This window comes from Physeter macrocephalus, chromosome 10, assembly GCF_002837175.3.
Source record: "Physeter macrocephalus isolate SW-GA chromosome 10, ASM283717v5, whole genome shotgun sequence".
Classification (NCBI taxonomy): domain Eukaryota; kingdom Metazoa; phylum Chordata; class Mammalia; order Artiodactyla; family Physeteridae; genus Physeter; species Physeter macrocephalus.
This window is the reverse complement of record NC_041223.1, coordinates 87315760-87336695: the sequence shown is the minus strand read 5'-3', so window position 1 is coordinate 87336695 and position 20936 is coordinate 87315760. Positions and strand designations below refer to the sequence as shown.

At 37.8% G+C, this 20936-nt stretch overlaps 1 protein-coding gene across 1 annotated transcript in view; it reads right to left on the bottom strand.

The window, feature by feature from the left end:
• Window positions 1-3082: 3082 nt before the first annotated feature.
• Window positions 3083-20936, bottom strand: part of MEI4 (meiotic double-stranded break formation protein 4) — a 202715-nt gene continuing 184861 nt past the window's right edge. Inside the window, exons 4-5 of the mRNA XM_024132967.2 lie at window positions 4279-4509; window positions 3083-3811 (exon numbers count right to left, since the gene is read on the bottom strand). Of these exons, the coding sequence (XP_023988735.1) occupies window positions 3083-3811; window positions 4279-4509 (960 nt within the window). The remainder of the gene's footprint in view (window positions 3812-4278; window positions 4510-20936) is intronic.

The following is a 20936-nucleotide window of genomic DNA, read 5'->3' as shown; positions in this document are numbered from 1 at the left end:
TAAAAGATAAAGTTTATTTAGTATGCTTTTCATATGTACAAATAATTCATTTGCACAAAGTTGGTGCTTAATAGTTGATGAATAAATGAAACCACATTATCACCAACCAGGGCCATCAGTATTTTTTAAAAATCTACAAATGTACATAAAAATATGGAAACGTGAAAGGCTTTTTTGCTTGCCTCTTTAGGAATATCCTGCCCTTATTTATAGGATGACAACAGACATGATTAATCAGTAGGACAGGTTGTGAAAGAATTGCATCTATTTATAGATCCAAGAACAAAATAATCAGATTTGTTTCCTCTCACCACGGGGCTGAGCACTGCACCCTGAAAGTCCACCTACCCCACCTTTAGAGAGAGCTTTGCACTTTTTAGAACATTAGCGTTGGAAGATGCTCTATAACATATCTAGTAAAGAGTCTTGACTATGGTAAAATGCTACAATCCAGAAAAGGACAGCTGCTCAGCACGGGTTGAAGAATCCAAAATAAGCTAAAAATGAACTGCCGTGCCATAAGAGTTGTAGCTGAGGGCTGATAAAGCTTTGATGACAATCGCAAAGAAGTGGTATTTGTGAAAGTTTCATGAAGTGCCCGGACAGCTGATTAGGGGACTCGACTGCAAAGACAGAATTCCTGGGGGTGAAACCCAAGTCTCCCCTCCTGGTTTGCCTGAGTTCCCCATCTCTAAAATGGAGGTAACAATGTTACCTATCACATAGAGTTGTTGGGGGAATCGAATGAGTAAATATATGTAAAATGCTTAGATCAGGGCATCTATTTATTACATATATACGTACACTACATATAATAAATACTATATGAGTGTAAGCACTTAACATTTTCATTATTTCCTCCATTTTTAGGAGTGTTCTATGGTCATTATTTCCCATCCTATCCTACATCCAATTTCATCGCTGCCTAAATGCTAACGTCTCCATTATTATTATCCCCCAAGTCTTAATTGCTACACCACTTAGATATTGTTAATTCTAGCTTAAATCATTCATTCATTCATTCTCTATCTTTCACCATTTTACTGAAACACAGAGATACAAATGTCTCATTTGATCTTTTGCACCAGCAGGCAATTTAGGCCTCAATACTATTGGGTTCACCAAGAAGTTAGTTGGGTCAACTTTTCAGCCAGCCCAACACATACACTGCACAGTTAACAGTGTTATAGACCTAAACACAGGAAAGGAAGGGTTAGGTATTGTAGAAATGACTGAAGTTAAGTGTTTACATAAACATAATACCAAATAGAAATAAAATGTATCTCCATATCGTACGTTAACGGTGACCCCAACATCTTGTCTCTTCTTCTGTAAAAAATACATTTTCTAGGCTAATTTTCAGGCCATGAAGCTTTGAAGATTACTGGAATTATTCTTAGGGTCACTACATTGTCTGACTGCAGTGGAAAAAGGGCCGCTGCTGTTGCTTGTATATTTATCCACCTTGTCTACTCATTACAGAAGAGAGATGATGGGGTGATGTTGTGGGTAGTGAATTTGTACAAATCTTCAGAGATGTTCCCAGGAATCAAATAAATAATAGAAAAAATTCCTTCTAATTCAGGATCGCGAATATCCTTCGTGTGCTCAACTAGGAAGTGCGGTGGAGCAAATTATCTGCCCCAACTCTTTAGCCTCTTGTGTATCCATACCCTTTGACATGTAACTTTGCAAGTCTTCCCACTCAAGGTGGAGGGTACTTCTCTGTCTCTTTCCTCTGGGCTTGACCCTGTGAAGTACTCGGCCCGGGCATGTGGGCAGGAGTAAGAGTGTGTGATTTCTCAGCCTAGCCCTTTTGCTCTTGCCCAGGGTAAGCACATGTGGAAGAGAACAAAGCCCAATCTATAAAAAGGAACCTTGCCCAGTGGGAGCTGCCAACAGAGGAGTTTTCCAGCAGAGCCCAGATGAACTGACCCTGAAGCAACCCACAGACATCTGAGAAGAAACACTTATTGCTGTACACCACTAAGATTGTGTGGTTCTTTGTTACATAACAATAGCTGACTGATACATTTTGTTTCAGTATTATAAAAAAGGCTTTATCTTTTCTAGTGATAGAAAGCTAGAAATAACTCCACAAATGTGTGTCAGATAATGATCCGATTTTATATAAATTGTTTTTTAATACCAGTGACATTCAGGAATGGTAATGAACTTATAAACAATATCACATACAATAAATAATAAAGCAAATTTGTATCTGTTGTGCCCTAAATTGCACTATAGGAAAGTAAATAATGTGTTCTCATTAAGTTAGTTGGTTATGGTTTTAATAATTGAATGAAAGTCAACGAAATTGTGTGACTGGAAAATTCAACCAATACGTTCATAAGTATAAATATACTTTTAATAAATATAAAGTATATTTCTAGACAGATGTTAGACTTAATTACACATAACAACTACATTTTAACGATAGGAATATTTTATATAATCAACAGAGTCAAAACAATTTGTTGAAAAACAAACACAGAACATTTTTAACAACTAATTAGTATTTTCAAAAGGACTTGACAAATATGTTGATTATATGAACTTAAAGGCCATTAGGTTTACAAATGTTAAAAACTTTTCTCCTTCTACATGAGTCCCCTCTAAGACAACAGAAAATTATATAAGTGAAACTATTTAAGAAAGAAAAGTTTAAAAAAAATCTCATAACCACTTATTTTAAATGCTCCGTTGATAAAGTAACAAAACATAAGATCTCTTCTGTTACCTTTTAACATCTATTACATGAAAATCTTTTAAAATGTAATTTTTTAATAAAAGGCAATTAATGGTCCATTAATTGAATAACAGAGCTAGACTGTATTGAGTAACATATTGTAAGATATCGTTCCATAAGAATAAGGAGGGCATTCTCAACTGAAACTGGCTGACTTTAGTATAGAAATATGACTCATAATCTTTTATACACAATTTAAGACTATTAAATTGAATTAATGATTATATTTAGAGATGCATTTAAAATGCTCATTTAAAAATATTCTTGAAAATCTGTTAAGCACAAGAGCTTCATATATTCACCTTTAGTATGCTTCTGCTATTTGGTGAATTGCTAAGGATGTGAGTTATTTTCAACAGTTCCTATCTCTACTGAGTTCAAGAGAGTGCCCAGTCTCCATAAATAAAAAGTAAATAAAGGAAATGCATCAGAGAGTTGCAAAATAGTTTCATCATGCTTCTGAAGAAATTTCTTGATTTCTTGGTCCTCATGCTCTATTCTTGAAGCGTTGCCTTCTTCGGTTTCCTTCTGAAGTAGTTGTTCCAGAACCCAGAACACAGAGAAAATATTTTCATAACGTGTCACATTGTAACTGGCTTGCACCTGATTGATGGCACTCAGATCATCAGCGAAGCTGTTTACTTCTGACAGAAGCAGAGATATTATAGATTTTCTCAACAAGCTGCAACTTCCCAGGGTTACCAGACTCTGAGAGACATAATGCTGCACCTGAAAGCGATTGATAAGGCTGTTCCTTAAAATAACCTGTAGCAGGGTCTTCTCAAATTCTTCCAACTTCTTGGAACCCTTTTTAAGAATATGATTAGATAAGTTACAGTCACTGATCAGTCTAGCTAAAGTATCCACAGCTTCGATCCAAAAGCTTGAACAAGGAAGTTTGGGTTCTTGGTAAAAAGTGATCAAGCCATCCAGCAACTGAAAAACAGAATCGGATACTATGGAAGAGGCGTTTTCAAAGTGGCCTAAGTCTGTTTTCAGACTCTCTGACTCGGTCAAGGTCTTCAATCCAAGCAGATGTTGCAAGAACTGCATGTGAGAAAACTATTTAACTAATTAAGAAATAAAAGTTTATCATTTATAACCACTTATTTTAAATGCTCTGTTGATAAAGTAACAAAACATAAGATCTCTTCTGTTACCTTTTAGCATCTATTACATGAAAATCTTTTAAATTGTAATTTTTTAATAAAAGACAATGGTCCATTTTAGAGAATAACAGAGCTAGACTGTATTGAGTAACATATTGTAAGATATCGTTCCATAAGACTAAGGAGGGCATTCTCAACTGAAACTGGCTGATTTTAGTATAGAAGTATGACTCATAATCTTTCATACACAATTTAAGACTATTAAATTGAATTAATGATTATATGTAGAGATGCATTTAAAATGCTCATTTAAAAATATTCTTGAAAATCTGTAAAGCACAAGATCTTCATATGTTCAAGTTTAGTATGCGTCTGATATTTGGTAAATTGCTAAGGAAGTGAGTTATTTTCAACAGCTACTGAGTTCAAGAGAGTGCCCAGTCTCCATAAATAAAAAGTAAATAAAGGAAATGCATCAGAGAGCTGCAAAATAGTTTCATCATGCTTCTGAAGAAATTTCTTGATTTCTTGGTCCTCATGCCCTATTCTTGAAGCATTGCCTTCTTCAGTTTCCTTCTGAAGAAGTTGTTCCAGAACCCAGAACACAGAGAAAATATTTTCGTAGCGTGTCACATCGTAACTGGCTTGCACCTACAGATAAACAACAAACTAATGAGAACCTACTGTATAGCACAGGGAACTCTACTCAGTGCTCTGCAGTGACCTAAATGAGAAGGAAATCCAAAAAAGAGGGGATATATGTATATGTATAGCCGATTCACTTTGCTTTACAGTATAAACTAACACAATGTTGCACAATACTGTAAAGCAACTGTACTCCAATTAAAAAAAAAAAAACTCCTTTAAAAAAATATTGGTTGTAGCTCAGATCAGCAAAAGCCAAATAAAGAGATCAAATTTTTGAACAAAAAGTAAAATACTTATTTAACACCTTCTATCCTCCCGTTCCTTTGATTGGAGTGGGGGGAGAGAGAACAAAAGAGAACATTTCCTCTTCCAGTCTTGGTGAATGACTTTTTCTCCTTATGGTTTACAAAGTTCTGAATCCTTTCTCTACGGTGCTGCTATAATTCGTTACTGAGATGAATCTGCGAATACTCGGCAGAGAGTCTAACACACAACAAATCTTGTGTGTTGAATTCAACGTTTCACCAAAGACTTCCAATGCCTGATACTCCTGTCAATGATAACAAAAGGATCTTTGGCGGTAGGGTTTTAGGAACGTGTTTCGAAGTATAACTCAGTCCTAAAGCAGTTAGGGTTATGACCTGTAAGCGACTAGATGTGATCTCATCCTGAGACTACACAAATTGGGGAGGAGGAGGATTAGATTGTGTGGAATCAGATACATGGTCATGAGAAAAAAGGTAGATGTTTCTTGTAGAAGTTATTTGGCCTAGATGGCTGAAAGTGAGAAAATCAAAGGAAGGCCTAAAAAGTGCACGATGGAAAGCAGAACATGAGGGGATACAGGAAGCATGTAAAGATATAAACTGGCTTTATCATTTGCTTATTAAGAAATATGTTGGAAACATTCCAACAAATTTATCCACTGTAATAACACATAAATGAAGAAACATTCTTTTAGAGCCCAGAGAAATTATCTTCAACAAGGTTGTCTGATAAAAGAATCAAACATATACAGATAACTGATACTTTCTTTTTCTTGATTGAGGTACAATTGACATCACATTATATTAGTTTCATGTGTACAATGTAGTGATTCAATATTTGTATATGCTGCAAAATGATCATCACAGTAAGTCCATTAAAAATCCATCAGCCTACATAGTTACAAAATTGTTTTCTTGTGATATTTTAAGATTGACTCTCCTAGCCACTTTCAAACATGCAGTACAGTGTCAACTATAGTCATCAAGCTGTACATTACATCCCCATGACTTATTCATTTTATAATGAAATCTGCACCTTGTGACTCCCTTCACCCATTTTGCCCCCTACCCTCACCTGAGGCAACCCCCAATCTGTTTTCCATATCCAGGAGCTCAGTTGTTTGTTTTTCGGTTTCACATACAAAAGAGATCACACAGTGATTATCTTTTACTATTTGACTTATCTCACTTAGCATAACGCCTCAAGGTCCGTCCATGTGTTGCAAATGGAATGACTTCATTCTTTTTTTTACAGCTGAATAATAGTCCATTTTACATACATACATATATATATATGTGTGTGTGTGTATATATGTATATGTGCATGTGTATATATACCCCACCTTTTCTTTATTCATCCACTGACGACATTTAGGTTGTTTCCATGTCTTCGCTATTTGGCTGTTGTAAATAATGCTGCAGTGGACACAGGGGTGCAGTGCATATATCTTTTCTAATTAGTGTTTCAAATTAGTTAACACTAATACTCAGAAGTGGAACTGTTGGATCATACAGTAATTCTATTTTTAATTTTTTGAGGGATCTCCGTACTGTTTTCCATAGTGGCTGTACCAGTTTTCATTCCCACCAGCAGGTGCACAAGGGTGCCGTTTTTCTCTACATCTTCACCATCATTTGTTATTTCTTGTCGTTTTGATAATAACCATCCTAACAGGTGTAAGGTGATATCTCATTGTGGTTTTAATTTGCATTTCCCTGATGATAGTGATGTTGGGAATCTTTTCACGTACCTATTGGCCATGTGTACATCTTCTTTGTAAAAACGTCTATTCAGCTCCTCTGCCCATTTTTTAATTGGATGGTTTTTTGCTCTTGAGATATATGAGTTCTTTATATATTTTGGATATTAACCTCTTAACAGGTATATGATTTGCAAACATTTTCTCCCATTCAGTAGGTTGCCTTTTCATTTTGTTGACTTTCTTTGCTTTGCTGAAGCTTTTTAAAAGTTTGAAGTAGCCCCAGGTTGATTTTTGCTTTTGGTGTCAATCCAAAAAATAATTGCCAAGACCAATGTCAAGGCACTCACTGCCTGTGTTTCTTCCAGGAGTTTTATGGGTGTAAAGCAGGCAGAGTATGTCTTGGTCCCTTTCCATTTGCTTGGAGAATCTCACTTCGGGCATGTTTAGCTCTGCTTCCAGGTGGGCTGGGGTTCCCTGTAGCGTCCCATTTCTCTACATTGTTTGGGACTTTGCTTTTACCAGAATTTATCTGTCTTGGGTTCCACCTTTATCCCAAATGCCTATTCTCATAATATTAATTGGATAAACTCTTTTGCTCCAAGATATTTACATCTCATAGAACATTAACCTGAAACTAACTCCTCCATTTAGAGACAGTACACATTTAACTTACACCCCTTAGCAGCCCTTCCGCTCAACTTGACTCAGATGGCATGTCTGTGGGGGAGGTCTTTCCTCCAGTTCCCAAATTTTATCACACTGGCAGCTGCCTGCTCTGCCTAATCATATGTTCAGACACTTTCTGAAATAGTGCATAAGCTGAATAAAAACTAAAATAAATGGAATTAAGATGACAGCTGACACCCTTCTACTATATTTTGGTGTAATTTTTACTTTCTCACTGTCAAATTAGACTGAACCACACGAGTGCTAGAAATCCCCAACACAGATGAAACATACTCACCTGGAAAATGCCCACGTGTTTTGCCTGAACACCTACCAGGAAGACTGAATGAAGCCCAGTACACAAGCATGATGGCTCTGCACATCCAATAGAAGGCTATCAATTTGTCTCTCTACCTGGGTCTTTCTGAACTGAAGGACCCCCGAGAGGCAGCTTCGATAGTCCCGTGACTACTTCTTACACCTAATCCCATTTTATACAGTAGGGGACCTTCAGAAGAGGAAATACTTTCCCTGGTAGGAAAATCACCATGTATTTTTGTAGGTCACTTTTAGAATTAAATATTTCTTATGATTATTTTTCTATTTCTGAGTTGGCCTTGAGAAAGTCAAAGTATCCAAATATTTATTTAAATAGTAAAAAAAATAATATTTCTTTATATGCTGCAAAATTTTACTTCAAAACTTAGATTATGAAATTAAGGCTAGAGACAAATGGTGCCAGTTTCCTAATTGTTGTTTCAGTTGAAATTCAGTCAAGGTTAACTTGATATTTTTATAAAGACTTATTATCCTTGAAGCAGACATATCTACTTGCTTACTCCATACCCATTTCTCCCTCATTTTTCATCAACAGAACCCCAGTTTTGTTCAGAATGACAACAGATCAACAAAAAATGTATATTTTCCAGTCTCTCTTAAGGCTAATTCTGGTCAAAGAAATGGAAATATAAGTAACTGGGTGGGGCTTCTGGGAAAAAGTGCTTTAATAGCAGGCAAAATCTGGTGGAAAGCACTTTTGCCTTCTCTCTTCACCATTGGTCCTGCTTGGAAATACAGATGTAATGCTTGGAGGTCCAGCAGCCTTGTTGTGAGCCTGAGGATGAAGGCTGCCCGTGGAGAGTAGAAAGGGCCAGATTCTGGATGGCACTGTGCAGCTCAGTATACCCACGCAGGATGGCTGTACCTTCCTGCACTGTGCTGGGGCTCCCTTCTTCCATTTTGGTCTTTTAAAATTGGAAGCTTGAGACTTGATCTAGGCAGGAAGGAAACTCTTAAGTTTTCTTTGTCTTGGAAAGGTGCTGCTTGCTGCTGTCTCTGACACAGAAGGGACAGAGGTGGCTAAAGGGACAAAAACAGTCACACTCCTTGGCAGCTGATCATGTAGCAAAAGGTACTGTACATTTAAGGTGTGGCTTGCAGTTTGGATGCTTATATTTAATGCTGAAAAATATGAAAACGTAAATAGTTCACTAAATACAACACTTTGACAATTTAAGTGTGCTAACCAAGGGCATGCCGAAGTGCAGTCTGAGGGCTTCCCTGGTGGCGCAGTGGTTGGGAGTCCGCCTGCCGATGCGGGGGACGCGGGTTCGTGCCCCGGTCCGGGAGGATCCCACGTGCCGCGGAGCGGCTGGGCCCGCTGAGCCATGGCCGCTGCGCCTGTGCGTCTGGAGCCTGTGCTCCGCAACGGGAGGGGCCGCAACAGTGAGAGGCACGCGTACCGCAAAAAAAAAAAAAAAAAAGAATTGCAGTCTGACTCTTTCAGAAATAAGCATGCTGCTACGGAAAGGGTAAAAACACAACACGACATTTCTCTTATTGCTCCAAATGTAAGAGATGAAGGAGAAAACTGGATCGTTTAGGGCAGAAAACCAAGTCAAAGAGTATAGGTGCATGGCCTAAATGTTCAACTAAATGTTCACGGAATATAACATGCCATTGGCTCAGTATCCCACACGCCAGATTTTATTAGACAGAAGCAATAAGTAAGATACAATTAAAACAAGCAGTTTCTAAAAGAATGAATTCAACACAGTACTTTAAAGGAAAAGGTCAGTTGTCTACCTGATAATTAAGTGAAAAAACTTACCCCTAAGTTTTAATAACTTAGCCTTTTTTTATCTACTAGAAGGCAGTAGATTTCAGTCAAGGAGCTGAGGAGGATGAAAGTTAACTCTCCAGCAGCTGTTTACTAAGCAGCTTGCAGCTTCTGAAGCACACGAGAAGGTACTGAAAGAGCCCAGTGCAATACTGCACATGACCATGCTAGCAACAGTGCCTGAGAACAGAGTAGGAGAACCACATGCATATTATATATCATCTGTATAAAAGAAAAATCACACACACACACACACACACACACACACACACACACACACAATCGATCAATGAACTTATGGTTGCAATAGAACCCTGGCAACCTGGGTGCCAGACCCATACCGAGGGAGTATAAGGCAAAAGGCTGAGTGTAGTTAGTTAATTAGGGAAGACTTCCTAGAGATGAATTGTGAGCCAAGGCCCAAAGGGAGTGAGGGGTATAGACTGGTGAATCACCTTTTGATCAAAGTGTCAGGGCAAAAAGAATAAAAAGGATTCAGCGGCTATTAATCCATTTTGCTTTAACAGATAATGGTATGGTTATCTGCCTAAAATGTTGCATCCTAGAGACTGGTTCTAAGGGGCTTATTTGTAGGTAACTAATTTGTAGGTAACTTAGATGAAAAATTCTAAACTATTAAAATTCCTAGCATTTAGGATCTTGATATTTTGCCATGTTTCCAGTGGGAAGTAGTTTAATCTTTCAGTATAAATCTGAAAGATTTATACATAAAAATATCAATGAAAGGAATAGACATAACAGAATTTTTAAAAAATCTGTCATAATTAGCCTTGTTTAAAGATGATGGTTTTCTCATTAACCAATTTTACCTACTCTTCTCAAATCTGTTTCTTGAGACTGACTATTAAAAACACAGCACAGGATCACACATTTTCAAAGAAGTATTATCTGTTATCATTTATCATCATTATCATCATCATCGTTATGTTTTTACCCAAAGTGAAAAAGATATCATCCCTATCCATAAGGGACGTTGAACCTAGAGGAAAGCTACTGGTATTATTCAAGTACTGTACTAAGGTCACCTGTTGGGGGCGTTTCACGTCCACTGTGAACTGTTCCTGTAGAGATGTGTAAGAACCTGGTGATGCACCTTCATCTACTTTCCTCCACCAAGAAAATCCTTCATGAATAGCAGTCATCTAGCAGACAATTCCTTTTTGCATAGAAGGGTGGTAACAAGGAACCTAAACGTGTGACGATTATTTTAAAGTCTTTCTGATATTAGAAGGCCCTGAAGTAGGCGTAGGTGTGGGTGAAACACGGCATCTTATAGGAAATATAAAAAGGTCCAGTTATTTGACTAGTGTGAGATGAATCAACTTGTTCATCTATTCTCGTGGTAGGTTGGTAAAAATGACCTAAGCAGTACGCCCTTTTGGTGACTAACTCAATAACGTCACAGATTAAACCCCAAGTGCTTTAAATTTTATATTTGCACATTTCTCTGGGGAAATCTCCTGGGGTTTGACTCCTATTCATCCTTTTTTTGGTCATCAGAATAGCAGATTGTTGGACATAATAATAAGATAGATCCCACATCAATTTTAATTCTCAAATCTCTTCATGAAAAGAACAGAGAGTTCCGCATACAGGGACGAAGCATTTCTCTGTTCTGTGAGATCCCCTGAGCCAGCGTGGAGTAGCTTTATCCTGCACCCCCACTGCTTTCTTAGGATCTGCGCCCTTAATCATGGGGTCATCAACCCCACTCAGAGAACTTTTCACTACTTTATACCACAATATTAAACTTAGTCTCAGGCTGGAAATGCCTTTCAAGCATTTTGAGAAGCAAACAGATCATTTACTTGTCTGGACTTCCATCACAGTAGTTCTTGACAAAGCAGTACAAACCGGATGACTTTGTTATTATTATAAGAGTCTATTAAGTGAAAGAACAGGGCTCACAGACTGGAATAAAAGTAGCTGAATTCATTAAGGATGAATTCAGCTGAGAATACTTAGCACTTTATGACATTATGTTTCTGCCTGCCTCACGCACCTCCTCTCTCGTTTCAGTCCTGTTACAAGCACTGACTGGGTCCCTTCAAAGGCCAGACCCCACGGTGAGTGCTGAGAACGCAGAGGTGAATAGGACAGCATCCCTACCTGTAGGAGAGCTCCTTGTATGCATCTAGGGAGACAAAGGAGTAGAAAATACTGGCAATGCAGAGTGCGTGCATGCTATATGGGCTACAGAGGAGCTCTGAAGATAGCTGAGTCACGTGCGTGAGAAGACACTGAAGGGCAGGAAATGAGTTAGTCATGAGTGATCACCCTGTAGGCTCAGCTCCTTCTGGATGGGATGGCAGGATTCTTTTGGAGAGATGACTTGAAAGTTACTGTCAGCATAAGCCAGCACCTGTTTGGCTTCTACCACAGGGCTCTCGGTCTCTGGTCGTTCAGTATGCACTGAGGCGAGGGAGCAGCAGAGAGCGTAAAGGGGGAGTTGGGGGGTGTCAGCATTCTCTGCAACAGCTCACTCGGCACAGACCCCACCTCTCAGCCTTCTTTAAGGCAGTGGAACCAGACCCATCTGACTGGTGCATGCAGTCAAAGGCCAAGTCAGGTCTATAGGCCAAGAAAATCTTAAAGACTGTTTGGTTCCATGAGGTCTATAGTCACTTACATGCCTGACACTTATCTTCCTGAAGGAAGGCACGGAGAACAAGAGAAATGACAAAAGTATAATTCTTGGGAGAGAATGCACTGCTAAGTTACTAAGTTAAGCCACCACCGCCATGCAGTTCAGATACCGCGTGAGTAGAAGAAATCAGAGCTGGTGAAATGTCTGATATATATTAGAAACAGAGATCCAGATGGCCATTATTTATGGCAAACGCACGTCCAAATAGACAGTGGGGATAAAATCAACAAGAAACTTTCTTCTTTAGGACTCTTAATAAAGACTATCCAAGACAGCATCAAAACCTGCGCAACCAGGCAGGAGGCAGGAACCAGATTTGCTGGAGTAGAACCGATGACCACCCAGAGTAAAAAAGAATCTCCTAGAGGCTGCGTAGCTAAGCTTTGATAAATGTGCCAAAGTAAGCAAGAAATGTAGATATATTTTTAAGAGCACTGATCCAAAGCCCAAGATTAGTGACAGTAAGGGGGTGGACTCACAATACTTTTGTTTGGAAACTGAAAGCTAACTTTGGCCTCAGATAAATCTACTAATTATCTCTCAAAGCACAACTGAATGGGCTTGTATTTACAGAAATTAAAAGCCAACACATTTGTCCCTTTTTCTTCCTATTTTAAACATGTGTCACCACTGATTCAATGAAATCATTTTATCAGAACTAGGTTTCAAAGGCTAAGTGAAACTGCACAACACCCAGAAAAGTCTGGAAACACAAAAGAGAAAAAACTGAATGTGTTCTCATGAACATTTATTGACATAGAGACTGTGTCTATAGCAAAGGGAGTACTGCATTTCTTGTTCTTTTGTTCTTTTTTAAAAATTAACTGACCACCATTTCTCTTTTTTAAAAAATCAGATTTTTTGAGATATAATTGACATACAGTAAAATTTACCCTTAAGTGTTTGGTATCATGAATTTGATAAGTTACTTTTTTTTTTTTTTCCTTGCGTTACGCGGGCCTCTCACCGTTGTGGCCTCTCCCGCTGCGGAGCACAGGCCCCGGACGCGCAGGCTCAGCGGCCACGGCTCACGGGCCCAGCCGCTCCACGGCACGTGGGATCCTCCCGGACCGGGGCACGAACCCGCGTCCCCTGCAACGGCAGGCGGACTCCACGGCACGTGGGATCCTCCCGGACCGGGCCACGAACCCGCGTCCCCTGCAACGGCAGGCGGACTCCCAACCACTGCGCCACCAGGGAAGCCCCCTGATAAGTTACTTTTAAGAACAAAGAAATGTCATAATAGAAATAATCTTTGAATAAAAGAAAAAGAAATCATGCTATAGCCATGTGATATCGTTTAACATTTTAAATGTTTTGCTACCTTCTAGTTGATTTTTTATTAAAAAATATAGAAAACATTTAGTGTTTTTTTTACTACTATATGAAATACTTCTATAACCATGATTATCATAACTATAATTTGTTACTTGAAGATACTCTAGAGAATTTTTTTAAAAGAAAAGATCCATATGTAATGCAGAAAGTTTAGGAGAAGGCACTAGATTTCAAACTATGAGACAGTTTAATGGTTTGACTCTTTTCATTACCTTTGTGCTGAGAGGCTGCTGGGGAAATGTATCTGTTACAAAAGTGCTAAGTGGTCCTACAGAAAGCTTTGGTATGTTAGTGCTGGTGAAAGTTGCTACCTGATGACAAATGTAAAGAAAGGAATATAGAACCAGAGGACCTAACCTTCCGTGTCTCCTTCAAAGAACATCTCCTTAGTAGCTACAGCTAACTGCATGCTGAGATGGAAATTATACAAAGATGACTAGAAGTGTGGCTTCATATCCTTTAGGCATCACGGTTCAAGGTAGAATTACATATGGGAATAAACATAATACAACGGGATGTATATTGTAAGAGTGTTATTGTATTTGCATTGCTCCTGGATGAGTTACAGTCAAAAACATGAAGAATGCGCTCAGCACATAATCTCAATGGAGAATGCTAAATGCCTCTGTTTTAAACTAGCAATGGCTTACAAGGAAAATTAAATACGTTATGGGGAATTAAGTAAACTTAAATGCACTGAAAATAAAACAAGTGGGAGAACAACTCAGTATACATATATTAATACACAGGTTATAAAAGTGTTTCTCATCTTTTTTAGATACATGTTGCAAAACGAAAATCAAGTATTCTGAGGAGTACCCACATTTATAAGACAGATCAGTTAGTTTGCTTAACCAGCACTGTATGGACTTGGTTATATGCTTTATAAGCAATTATTTTCAGGAAAAAAAAAAGTTCCCAAGTAAGTTGACTATCATTGGTTAATTTCAAAGAAATGTTTAAAATAAACACTGACCACATTTTAAATGTAACTGTATTTGTTTCTGAATTTTAGTCTGAAATTACAATAACTTTTACCTTTTTTAGAAACTAAACTATGCTGCTAACATTGGAAAAGTGATTGATTCTTTATTCAAACTTAACCCCAAAATGTAATATCTGGATCTGATATAAAAATGACATTAAAACTTTAAGATGATATATTTCACTAATACAACCAAAAAACTCTCCAAATACTTCAAGAAAGTGGCTTCAGCAATGAAAAATGAATATTTCATTCAAAAACTTTTTCATACTCTAATTTATAATGTAAGGAAATACAGCAATTTATTGTAAAATGTTCCACTTTGGGGGAATAAGAAGCCAACTTCTCCGGATGTCTAACTAACTTCCAGACATCAAGTATCTTGGAGTTTGCAGACCCTGAGACAGTGAAATGTCCACCAGCAGACAGTTCCTGGTGGGCTGTGCATGTGGCTCTGCAGGAGGGTCTCCGGGTCCTTACTCAGATCCTCTCAGCTCCCTTCAGGGGCTCATTCTGAAGGTAACAAGGACAGAGGAGGAAGTCCTGCTAGAGGAAAGGAAAAGAAGTGAGAACTGACAGACAGCAAAGGAAAAACTATAGAACTCAGACTGGGTCTCCTAGAATGGAAAACGAGCTCTGTATGTTTGAATGTGCCTCCAAGGACATAACTAACAAACACTGCACAATTCAAAAGCAGATGATGGGTATGACAAATGTATAAATGAGGCTTGATTCATTCAGTTTAATAAACAGAATTTACTACAGCATTCCATTAAAATGTTAAAGTTTAAAAAGTATCTTATTCATGTGGGAAATTTTCTTATGCAGAATAGTTAATTTTTGTAGTGATTTTAGATGACGTGATGTACCATCAAATAACGTTGCTTATTTTAGCCTAACTAATATGTTCCTGAGAATTATCCACAGAAAATTAGTACAAAATAGTTATTCTTGGCAAGTATACTAGAAAGTTTAGTAGCAGTGTCTTTTCAAAGATACATTGCGTTTTAAGAAAACTCAGAGATACCGTATGCTAACACATATATATGGAATCTAAAAAAAAAAAAATGGTCATGAAGAACCTGGGGACAAGACGGGAATAAAGACAGAGACCTACTATAGAATGGACTTGAGGATACGGGGAGGGGGAAGGGTAAGCTGGGACGAAGAGAGAGAGTGGCATGGACATATGTACACTACCAAATGTATAATGGATGGCTAGTGGGAAGCAGCGCATAGCACAGGGAGATCAGCTCGGTGCTTTGTGACCACCTAGAGGGGTGGGATAGGGAGGGTGGGGGGGAGACACAAGAGGGAGGGGATATGGGGATGTATGTATACGTATACCTGATTCACTTTGTTATACAGCAGAAACTAACACACCACTGTAAAGCAATTATACGCCAATAAAGATGATGTTAAAAAAAAAACTCAGAGAAAGAGTACCCAAACTATATACACAACTTATTTTAGAAAAATTGTGCGTGTATACACATACACACATACTTATGTTTATATGTGTGTATACAATTGCATATAATTAATATGGACATTCATATAATTAATATGGACATTATTTTAATGATTCATGAGTATGTATATAATATCTTTGCAGCAATAATGTTTTATATACATAGTCTTCAAGCAATTACCTTGAAGGAAAAACCTGCATAGGCTTCCATTAAATAAGAACTTTGGTTTAAAGGTATATTATTTTTCATAAAAGGGTAGGAAAAAAAGTTCAGTAAGCACATATTGTATAATGAAGCATTTGTCTGATCTTTGTCCTTGGAATATCCTGAGTGAAAGGAGTGTCTTTGTTATGCATGGTGGGCCCTTGGCTCCTACTTGACATTATGCTAATGAGATGAGTCAGTATAGGGGTTGGCCACCTGCAACACCAACCATGTAATCAAAAGATTGAGGCTTTGAGCCAGCCTGACCTCTGGGGAGTGGCGAGGTGGGGGGGGGGTGGCGCAGTGCTGGAGACTGAGTTCAATCATGCGGCCAATCATTCAGTCAATCACAGCTACGTAAGAAAGTCCAATAAAAACTCTGGAAAATGGTGCTAAGTGGAACTTCCTGGTTTGTGAACACACTGATATACCTGGAGGGCGCTGCACCCTGATTCCAGGAGGGGAGGGCACATAAGTTCTATGCTTAGGACCCTCCCAGACCTCACACTGTGTGTCTCTTCATTTGGCTGATCCTGATCTGTATCTTTTATAATAAAATAAGTATAACACTTTCCTGAGTTCTGTGAGTCATTCCGTTAAAATTATCAAGCCCAAGGGGGGCGTAGGAACTCCCCCACCTTCGTAGCCAGTTGCTCAGAAGTGCAGACCCCTGAACCAGTGGCTGGCATCTGAAACGAGGGCAGTCTTGTTGGGGACTGTGTCTTTACCCTGTGAGGTCTGCACTACGTCCAGGTGGCCAGCTTCAGAACTGAACTGATCTGGAATACACCAGTCTGTCTTGAAGTTGAGGCAAGTTACACGAAGGTATTCAAAACATCTAAGAAGTCACAAGAATGTAAAATAAATTTCCCAAGGTTTCTTCCTCATCTTTCACACTTGTTTTTACTGAGGCATAACATAAAATGTTATATTAGTTTCAGGTGTACAACATAATAATTCAATATCTGTATATATGTGAAATGGTCACCACAATAAGTCTAGTTAACATCCATCACCACCATCCAGTTACAAATGTTTTCTTCTGATGAGGACTTTTAAGATTTACTGTCTTAGCAATTTTCAAATATGCAATACAGTATTATTAACCACAGTTACCATACTGTACATTACATCCTCATGACATGTATTTTATAACTAGAAGTCTGTACCTTTTGACCACCTTAACCAATTTCACCCATCCCCACCCCCCTGGCCTGTTGTATCTATGAGCTTGCTTTTTTCGGTTTGCTTATTTTGTTACCATCCATCACCATACAGTTGACCCCCTTCACCCATTTTGCCCACTCCTAACCCCCTTCCCCTCTGATAACCACTAACTGATCTCTGTATCTATGAGTTTGTTTTTTTGTTGTTGTTCTTTTAGATTCCACATATGAGTGAAATCATACACATTTCACTTAATATAATACCTTCAAGGTCCATCCACGTTATGGAATATGGCAGGGCTTCATTCTTTTTAATGGCTGAGTAGTATTCCACTGTATTCATATACCACATCTTTATCCATTCATCATCCATCAGTGAACACCTAGGTTGTTTTCCACATCTTGACTCTCATGAATGATCCCACAATGAACATTGGCATGCATGTATCTCTTTGCATTAGTGTTTTGTGTTCTTTGGATAAACACCCAGAAGTGGAATAACTGGGCCATTCTTTATTTTTCGAGGAATCTCCATACTGTTTTCCATTGTGGCTGTACCAATTTACAGTCCTTCCAAAATGTACAAGCATTCCTTTTGCTCCACAGCCTACCAACATTTGTAATTTCTTGTCTTTTTGATAATAGTCATTCTAACAAATGTGAGGTGATCTCATTGTAGTTTTGATTTGCATTTCCCTAATAATTGGTGATGTTGGGCATTTTTTTCATGCACCTGTTGGCCATGTGTATATCTTCTTTGAAAAAAAGTCTACTCAGATCCTTTGCCCATTTTTTTTTTTTTTTTTGTGATACGCAGGCCTCTCACTGTTGTGGCCTCTCCCGTTGCGGAGCACAGGCCCCGGACGCGCAGGCCAGTGGCCATGGCTCACGGGCCCAGCCGCTCCGCGGCATGCGGGAGCCTCCCAGACCGGGGCACGAACCCGTGTCCCCTGCATCGGCAGGTGGGCTCTCAACCACTGCGCCACCAGGGAAGCCCCTTTGCCCATTCTTAATCAGATTGCTTTTTTGTTGTTGCTGTGCTGTATAAATTCTATATATTTTGGATATTAACCCCTTAACAAATATGATTTGAAAATATTTCTGATTCAGTTGGTGGCCTTTTAATTTTAATCATGGTTTCCTTCACTGTGCAGAAACTTTTTAGTTTAATGGAATCTCATGTTTATTTTTGCTTTTATTTCGCTTACTTTTGGAGCTAGATTCACAACAACATTGCTAAGACCAATGTAAATGAGTTTCTGCTTATGTTTTCTTCTAGAAATTTTATGGTTTCTGGTCTTACATTCAAGTCTTTAATCCATTTTAATTTTTGTGTATAGTGTAAGATAGTGGTCTAGTTTCATTCTTTCACATGTGACTGTCCAGTTTTCCCAACACCATTTACTGATGAGATTGTCCTTTCTCCACTGCATGTTCTTTGCTCTTTTGTTGTAAATTAATTGTCCATACATGTGTGGGTTTATTTCTGGGCTCTCTATTCTGTTCCATTGATCTGTGTGTCTTTTTTGTTGCACCAGTACAATGCTGTTTTTATTACTGTAGCTTTGTATTACAGTTTGAAAAACATGGAGTATTATATCTCCAGCTTTGTTCTTTTTTCTCAAACTGTTTCGCCTGTTCAGGGTCTTTTGTGGTTCCATATGAATTTTAGGATTATTTGCACTAGTTCTGTGAAATATGCCATTGGAATTTTGATAGGGATTGCACTGAATCTGTAGATTGCTTTGGGTAGTATGGGCAACATTTTAACAATATTAATTCTTCTAACCGAAGAATGTGGAATACCTTTCCATCTACTTGTGTCTTCTTCGCTTTCTTTCATTAGTATCTTATTTTCAGGATACAGTTCTTTCACCTCTTTGGTTAAATTTATTTCTAGGTATTTTGTTCTATTTGATGCCATTATAAATGAGATTTTCTTAATTTCCCATTCTGATAGTTCATTATTAGTATATAGAAACAGCATGATTTCTGTACATTGATTTTGTATCCTGTGACTTTCCTGAATTCATTTATTAGTTCTAACAGATTTTTTGGTGGAGTCTTCAGGGTTTTCTATACGTAGTGCCACCTACAATGACCTACAAATAGTGGCAGTTTTACTTCTTCCTTTCTGATTTGGATGACATTTATTTCTTTTTCTTACATAATTAGTGTAGCTAAGACTTCCAAAACCATATTGAACAGAAGTGATGAGAGTGGGCATCCTTGTTTCTGATCTTAGAGGAAAAGCTTTCAGCCTTTCACCTTTGAGTATGATGTTAGCTATTGGTTTTTCATATATGGTCTTTATTTTGTTGAGGTACATTCCCTCTATACCCAGTTTGTTGACAGTTGTTATGATAAATGGATGTTGAATTTTATCATATGCTTTTTCTGCATCTAATGAGATGATTTTTACTCTTCATTTTGTTAATTTGATGGATCATGATGATTGCTTTGCAGATGTTGAACCATCCTTGTATCTCTGGAGTAAATTCCACCTGATCATATTGTATGAGCTTTTTAATGTACTGTTGGATTCAATTTGCTAATATTTTGTTGAGAATTTCTGCATCAATGTTCATCAGGGATATTGGCCTGATATTGCTCTAACTGACAAGAATACAAATAAATTTTGCAAAATTTTCACCTATTTCATACTCTAGTGACCTCACGTGGTACTGTTTAATTAGGTGCCCCTTGCTGTTTAAAACCCTTTCACACCATCACTTAGATGTCTCTTCCTCCAGCTCAAAATCTTTCAATTAGATCAAAACATGGCATAAGCAGTCCAAAAGGTAAATATTTATAACTAACAAAGGTAAATATTCCCACAATATTTATGTCTGCTTGTTGTTCTGCTTCTCTGCAGCTTTTCTGTTTTTCATCAATAATAAAACCTATGTCATTCTAAGGCACAGCTGCCCCACCAGAATAGCTTTTCTGGGATAGTGGAAGTACATCGAACAGTTCTCTTTGCTCTGGGTTTGCTCTAGACACTTTCAGGGTCCAAATATGGATTCTGGGGGATCGAATGTGAATGGAGAGACAAAAGCAGAAGATCAAGACCACACTCAAACAGATTTACTTGCTTTTCCTAATGAAACCAAGGTGTAAAAGCGGTGGCAAAAGGCCCCCAATGTGGAGAAATCAAATTAGTTATGTGTTTCTACAAATTTGATCTAAGCTATTATTCAACATATACAATGAGTCAGACAGAAGTCATTAGAAAGAAAAATTTTAATTTCCATTTGCCATGATTTTAGACAATAAAATTTTAAAATTAGTGTACTTTGTCTAGAGTGTTTTTTGCTAAACACTAGACCTAGGAGTTTTTTCCAGAAGAAAGAGTTCTGTTATTGGAGAATCTGGAAAACAGTATATACTACAACTCTCCTCTCCTAATTCATACTGAAATTTTTAGAAAGCTTCAGCAAATTAATCACTTTAATACAGCATTTTGAACATACAACACTTTTTTATTTATTCATGGAGAATTAGCATTCTGCAGAACATATTGTTGACATTAATAGATGACAATAAATATCTGACAGGCTTTAAAAGACAGTAATGGAATCACAGGAAAAAATATCTAGCTATTTTCAAATGTTAAAGACAAATATGGGATCATACTTGTCTGATATCAGTAAATATATTTATTCCAAAAATTGAGAAATCATGTCCATGAGCTGCATTTAATTTTTTTAATTTTATTTATTTATCTTTTTTAACATCTTTATTGGAGTAAAACTGTTTTACAATAGTGTGTTAGTTTCTCCTTTACAACAAAGTAAATCAGTTATACATATACATATGTTCCCATATCGCTTCCCTCTTGCG